The 7462-nt window shown below is 36.8% G+C and overlaps 1 protein-coding gene across 4 annotated transcripts in view; it reads left to right on the plus strand.

Annotated features, from left to right (window-relative positions):
* LOC126965233 (macoilin) overlaps positions 1–7462 on the plus strand; it is a 37091-nt gene that overhangs the window by 21047 nt on the left and 8582 nt on the right. For all 4 annotated transcript variants that reach the window (XM_050808717.1, XM_050808716.1, XM_050808718.1 and 1 more), the window contains 3 exons: positions 489–587; positions 4397–4535; positions 7114–7294. In XM_050808717.1, the coding sequence (XP_050664674.1) occupies positions 489–587; positions 4397–4535; positions 7114–7294 (419 nt within the window). The remainder of the gene's footprint in view (positions 1–488; positions 588–4396; positions 4536–7113; positions 7295–7462) is intronic.

Genomic DNA, 7462 nt, shown 5'->3' on the forward strand with positions numbered 1-7462 from the left:
GCAGTAATGTGTGAACATTATTGTGTTTCGGTCTGAAAGGCGCCGTAGCTAGTGAAATTACTGGGCAAATGAGACTAAACATCTTGTCTCAAGGCGAGGAGCGCATTTGCAGTGCCGTTATATAAGAATCCTGAGTGGAACTGCATTGTAATGGGCAAGGTGTATCAGTTACCATCAACTGAACGTCATGCTCGTCTCGTCCCTTGTTTTCATTAAAAAAAACGCATGCGGACCAAGTTCGCCCCCGGATGGAAATCCGCGTGACAGGAAAACCGCCCTTAATGTAATTTTACGTACACCTGTTGATTCATCGGCAAATATTCATCGCGGTTACAATTACGCCATTTTTACACGGCGACCACAAAACTTCACTTTCATATGCAGTAATATATATAATATAACAACTTAATATTATTAAAAATTCGGTTTCGATTTGATTTGGATAACTTGCTAGAACCGCTACGAACGCTTTGAATTTGTGTTTACAGAATGAATACATGGCGCAACGAACGCATGGCGATGGAGCGGCGACAGAACGAAGAGCGACGACAACCCAATAGTACCGCCCCGACACCGAAGCAAGCCACGTGAGTACCCCACCGTGGATTACTTCAACATTTTACCATTTTCAAATAAGTATCTCTTTTTTATAACGACACATAAAGAGATTAGCAAAATGTTTACCTAAGCGATTGTAAATGACAACACAAAATTCTAAGGGGCACTGTGATCAAATCAATCAAATCAAAACGTTTATTGAACTGATAACATTGTTTTTTTTTATATGAAAATAAGTCGTAATACGTCCAGCTGATGGTAATTGATATGCCCTGTCCATTACATTGCAGTGCCGAAACAATTACATTCTAACAACAGGGAGCATATTTACGAAATAATTTTTGATGTTTTGAAATATAAAACAGTTGTTTTTTTACTATCTACAGAACAACGTCTGTCGGGGCAGCTAGTAGACATTAAAAATGGTCGCATCGAGTTGGATGTGTTTCATGACTCTTTATATAGTTTTAAGCAAAAGATTTGGGAGCATTTCAAAATTGAGTTATATTATTGTTATTAATTATTTAAAATTTAAAATCATTTAGTATTATTAGTATCTCATAGTTATTTGGCAAAGTGACGTACACCGTAATTGTTATACATATCAGACACAATACCCTGTAATATATAAGACTAGTTGGCGAGGATAATATGTGTAATGTCGTTGTACTTATTAAATAAATAAACTAAAATAAAATAATTTGCTATCTGTTCGGGGAGTTTATTATAGAAACGAACACATTGACAGTAGTAAGAATTACTGACTTTATGGAGTCCTGTGGCAGGTATGACAAGTTTACTCTTATTTCTAGTATTAATATATACTCATTTAGTTTTGTGAAATTATTTTTATTCCTTTGTACAAACACCAAATTCTGAGGCCACTGTCATAATACCTACTTCTTTAAATTTATTATTTAACGAGCCGATTACGATAACGAACGATTGCGCTGGTCACGTTAAATATGTTTAGTCTATGACGTAACAAAAAATTAGTAAGTACCTACTAGCAGCTAAAGGTTATTTTTAGATCACTTTTTATTAAAAAGTCATAAACCAATTAAATTTTAACATAACCATTGATTCGACGTGAACCGATTCAAAGCGTACTGTCAGCTGCTAGCGCTGGGTGTGTGTCAGAGTAAACGACAATGTCAAACTGACATCTGACGTTAGTGTCAGAGAAGTTTATGTATGTCTTAAAGATTTGCTGCCTTATTCATAATAAAACGTTTTTCGAAGGTATAAAGCTTATAAAGCTTGCAAGACAACAAGGTAATTAGTTAAAACGTGTTTTAAGCCTATCGAACGTCCGATAAAATTCCTTATTCATATACGTTAGATAAATCTCCCATAACTAATACGTCTCTATAGTACGCAATGGTGCCATTTCGTACAAAAAAACATGTCATGTGTCAATGGAAACAGACATCTTTTCAATGTCAATGGTTTGTCAGTTGTTAAAAGTCGGTGTCAAAATAATTTCATAATTCAAAACTCAAAGTTTTGAAGTCTGTCGGTTGTCAATATATGACGGATATCCAAAAACTATGAGCGGGAAGCTATTTATCACATTATTTAACGAACAGCTGATCTATGTCGGCCATGTTTTTTGCGTTCGAGTGCTTAAAATAGATTTATAGAAGGGTCCTAGCTACTATAAGTCACGTCAGCTTTATCGAAGAGATAATGAGCGTTTTAGCTCTAATATGCGCTTATGAATACCATTTTTTAACAAGCGTATATTAGCGATGTTTTAAATCTCCGTTAAGTCATTATGAATAAGACAGTTAATGTTGGCGAAGCTACGACCAAACGATTAACCTTACAGTGTGACCAATGATATACAATAACATTAATACATAGAAAATTAATTTATTTCATCAGCAAAACTTTACCCCACATTCAAATTAATATTAGCTTAATGTTAAATACAAAAAAGGATGATGGCGAGAATGGACCCACACAATTTAAAAATTAAGGAAGCATCGTACTAGTACAAGTTTATATTAATTATAAACTTAAGTTTATACGATGTTTATATAAAAAATATTGAGGCGCTAAGATATGGGAGTCAAAAGAAATAAATTTTTATAATTTACTAGTTGACCCGACAGACGTTGTTCTGTATATCTATACTAATATTATAAAGAGGAAAGATTTGATTGTTTGTTTATTTGCTTTGAAAAGGCTCCGCAACTACTGAACCGATCTGAATATTTCTTTCACTGTTCAAGTCCAGTAATGTAACCCAAGGTGTAAAAATACGTACGCGAAAGACGTTGCGGGGTATCAGCTAGTAATAAATAAAATAATGTTTTTTATGAATTTGTCAATAATATATCATGACATCAAGAATTATTTCGTAAAATATGCTCCCTGTTGTTGTAATGAATTTGTTTTACAGAAGAACTGTCAAACCGTGCGTCAATAAATTCTCTGATAGAAAATATGTCCATACAAAACAAATATCGGACGACGGGGGACACATCAAACGAACACTTTCATATTTATTCAGCTTTTAAACCTTCCCTGGACTTCCACAAATAATTCAAGACCAAAATTAGCCAAATCTGTCCGGCCGTTCTCGAGTTTTAGCGAGACTAACGAACAGCAATTCATTTATATATAAATATATATATATAGATAGATTAAAAAACAAAACATCTTGCATTAACGGAATTGACATCTACATTTTATTGACATGCCAGACCTTGTGATTATTTGTATGAATGATCCGACACCATCATACTATATATACCTACTCAAATCAGTAATTCAAAATAAGATTCAATAAGTAGGTATCTTTAAAAGATTCGATACCTGCTTGAAAAATGAATGAATTGTGAGTCCTCAATTATTAGCTGCTGGCTAACCTTCCATATATATATATTATATTATCTTTTAGCAGACAGTAATTAGGCATAGACATAAGATACAAATTATCGATTGAACAATGGATATTGAATAATAATTTTAGGTTATATTTACTTTTTTTTTTTTATGGAATAGGAGGACAAACGAGCGTACGGGTCACCTGGTGTTAAGTGATCACCGCCGCCCACATTCTCTTGCAACACCAGAGGAATCACAAGAGCGTTGCCGGCCTTTAAGGAAGGTGTACGCGCTTTTTTTTGAAGGAACCCATGTCATATCGTCCCGGAAACACCGCACAAGGAAGCTCATTCCACAGCTTTGTGCTAGTACGTGGAAGGAAGCTCCTAGAAAACCGCACTGTGGAGGACCGCCACACATCAGATGGTGGGCATGATATCCTAACTTGTGGCGTGTCGTGCGAAGGTGGAATTCGGCGGCGGGAATCAGGTTGAACAGCTCTTCGGATTTTTTAGTGGTAAACGCGCAAACTTGAGTCTTCTGGGGGTTGAATTGGACAAGGTTCAATTTACCCCAGTCCGCGACCTTCTCGAGAGAGGACTCGATAGAAGACACAAGTTTCTCCCGGCACTGGTTGACGTTTTCCCGAGAGAGACTTGCATGGCCCGTGTATACGGCATCACCAGTGCTGTCGTCTGCATAGCAATGTGTGTTGGAGGTGTCCAACATATCATTGATATGCAGAAGAAACAGCGTGGGAGATAGCACACAGCCTTGGGGCACTCCAGTGTTCACGGGCTTGGGATTCGAGCAAAAACCGTCGACAACGGCTTGTATGCTACGCCCAGTGAGGAAGCTGGAGGTCCACTTGCATAAGCTCTCGGGAAGCCCAAATGATGGAAGTTTTGAAAGGAGATTGCTTTTTGTAGTCTCGATTTTTGTTATGTTCAATTATTTTTTGGTGTGCAATAAAGATATATTTCATTTCATAATTTTTGTCTAGTGGAGAATGCTCAAGCACGCGATGTCGTTCGAAATTGAACTCACAAGAGGCAGAGGCTTCGTCGCTTCGCCGAGAGCTGCAGCGCGCACGAGAGAGAGCCGAGCGACTGCAGCGAGACCTGGTGCAAGCCAGTGAACAGGTACGGTGCTCCAGTCAAGATAGTTCACGAGATATAGTCGAACAACGCCATTGTAACTCGTATCTGATTGAAGAGAGTGGCCGTTGAGTTTCTCGTATGTTCTTTTCACGGGCTCTACTTTTTTTTATAGAATAGGAGGACAAACGAGCGTACGGGTCACCTGTTGTTCAAGTGAACACACCAGAGGAATCACAGGAGCGGTGCCGGCCTTTAAGGAAGGTGTACGCGCTTTTTTTTGAAGGTCCATGTCGTATCGTCCCGGAAACACCGCACAAGGAAGTTCATTCCACAGCTTTGTAGTACGTGGAAGAAAGCTCCTTGAAAACCGCACTGTGGAGGAACGCCACACATCCAAATGGTAAGGATGATATCCTAACTCTTGGCGTTTCGACTTACTTACTCCGAACATATTATTTATTTTATTAGGAAAACAAATAGTATAACGTAACATAAATAGGTTAAAAAAGTATAAATCTTCTTACCATTGACAGTTTTCGCATATAAAAAACTAAAGATAAGCGTGTTACAAATAATGAAAAAAAAAAACAAAAAAAATCAAGAAGTAATACAATGAAAGTAAGTATTTATGGTAGATTCAGTAATATTAATTTTAAAAGAAATATTTATAGTGACAATTCAAAAGCGCTTAGTTTAAGCATAATTGGAAAGAGTTTTTTTTTACTTTGAAAAAATGTCGCACAGTGTTGTATGGGAAGGTGGAATTCACGGTTTTTTTTCCTTAACTCGATGTGACGATGGATTCAAGCCTTTTTGAGCCCATGGTTTTCAATCGCTCACACTGGGCCGATGTGAATTTGTCAACTTATCACACAAATTTGGAATTTATTCATAATATGGCGGTGTGGTGTCTAAATATCAAAAATACAGATATATTAAACACATATTTACATACTGGTCGTCAAACGTGCGCTTTCCAAATGAAAGGCAACGACCCTAGCATTTGCACCACAGAACTTGCTATTTATAAACGCAAAATGAAGTTATTTTTAAATTTAAAACCATTTGTCTTTATCTTACCTTTGTCACTACAGAATTACATGACAGGCAGAAGTAATTTTAAACTTGTAGTAACTTTGCATTGCGTGTATTAATATAACAGTAAAAGTTTAGTTTAATGATGCAGGTCCCCAAGCGCTGAAACGATACAAGAATCATTGTTTAACGGCCATTCCCAATATTCAGTCTATCTCCGGTTGTGGCCTACTTGAGATAAAAAATCGTAACACGTAAGACAAGGTTAATTAAGTTAATTTATATACTTAGAACGTTATTTGAATTAATTTTATAGAATAATGCTGAATCGAAGAACCCTCTGTATACGCAGCGAGCGTTTATCTACTAGCCTATTTATAAAAACTGCTAAGATATGAAGTAATCTTCACATATTTATTTTCCCGAAAAAATATAAGCTTTTACATTTACGAATTGCGCGTGTTACACTACCGTTGCCATCAAGCGACGAAGAAGTGAGGACGAAAGCGCTTATTTACAAGAAATAACACGAAATAAGAGTCTGGTCGGCTTGTTCCACAAAGGTATACTTAGTTTCAATAATTAAACTCAATCGGACAATAAGTACGGATGGAAATATATAAAAAGTTCAGTGAGTTCTACCGAAGGCCTCAACACAAAGACTATATAAGAATAGGGGAAAAGAGCGCCCACTCGCGGAGCTTAAGAATGTTAGCCCCCCAGATTTTTTTTTTTACATCGTTCGTTCGCCATTTGTTCTTGATTGTTCTCTATAAACATTTGTTTGTTCTCGATTTATTTATTTAAAAAAAAAATTGCAATTCATTAAAATTGGTTAGGTTAGGTTATGTTAGAACAGCACAACGCACGAGCCGAGCGTAGCGTGCCGCGGCAGCGGCCGGCGAGTGCCAGAACCAAATAGTAGGCGTTTCCCCCCATTAACAGGGGGCGGGGGCTAACTAAAGGGTTTGTTTTTAATTAATTGTTTTTAAATAAACAACAAAATAACAAACAATTATATATAGCGACCAATTAAGAACAAACTACGAACTAACGATATGCGATATTGAAAATTCAAAAATAGAAAATAAATTTTTTTGGGGGGCTAAGTTTGATGAGCCCACTCGCGGCAATTAAATTGAACGATCAATTTGAAGCGCCCTCTGAGTGTTGTAATAGGAACTAGTCTATAGTATAATATTGCTATGTATATAACGACTTTATATTTTTGATATCTGAATAGAGCGCATTCTCCAGGAACTTGGTAATTTTGAATAGTTCTGGGGAAATACGCTTTATTTAATAAGAGTAATATGGGTGAAAAATAAAACGATACAATTTGAAATACATATTAATTATTATATTTCCCATTATGTATACTCAACAAGTTCTGTCATCACTTACGAACGTCAGTTTTGACGTCTAAAACTAAACGATATGACACGACGTATCTGCGGAACTGAACACAGACCTCACTCAAACGCCATTTCAATAGGATTTGACGCCTTTTAAATAATGACATCTATCGGGTATTGTTTCTGGCGAAGCTGACTAGCTGACATATAATTTTTATAATAATTTGTAGGTACGAACACTAGAGGCGAGACAGGAGGAAGCGAAAGTTAAACAACCGTGTACTCGCACGTGGCAAGCGTTGCAGGAACGGGCAGCTCACCTGGAGCTCTCGCTGTCGTCGGAGACACGCGTTAAGCTGGAACTGCTGTCCGCGCTGGGAGACGCTAAGCGACACATGACCCAACAGGAGGGTAAGTGTTTATTTTCAGGTGGATCTTTCAAGTTAAAAATTCAGTAGGCATGTTTTCACACTTTATACACACATCAACACATTCTAGGGATATTTAAAATTTCATCGATTATAAAAAAAACTATGCGCAATTTGCTATTGTAGTAAAAAGAATAATCGAAGATTATTT

Source organism: Leptidea sinapis, chromosome 7, assembly GCF_905404315.1.
Source record: "Leptidea sinapis chromosome 7, ilLepSina1.1, whole genome shotgun sequence".
In the NCBI taxonomy this organism is placed as follows: Eukaryota; Metazoa; Arthropoda; class Insecta; order Lepidoptera; family Pieridae; genus Leptidea; species Leptidea sinapis.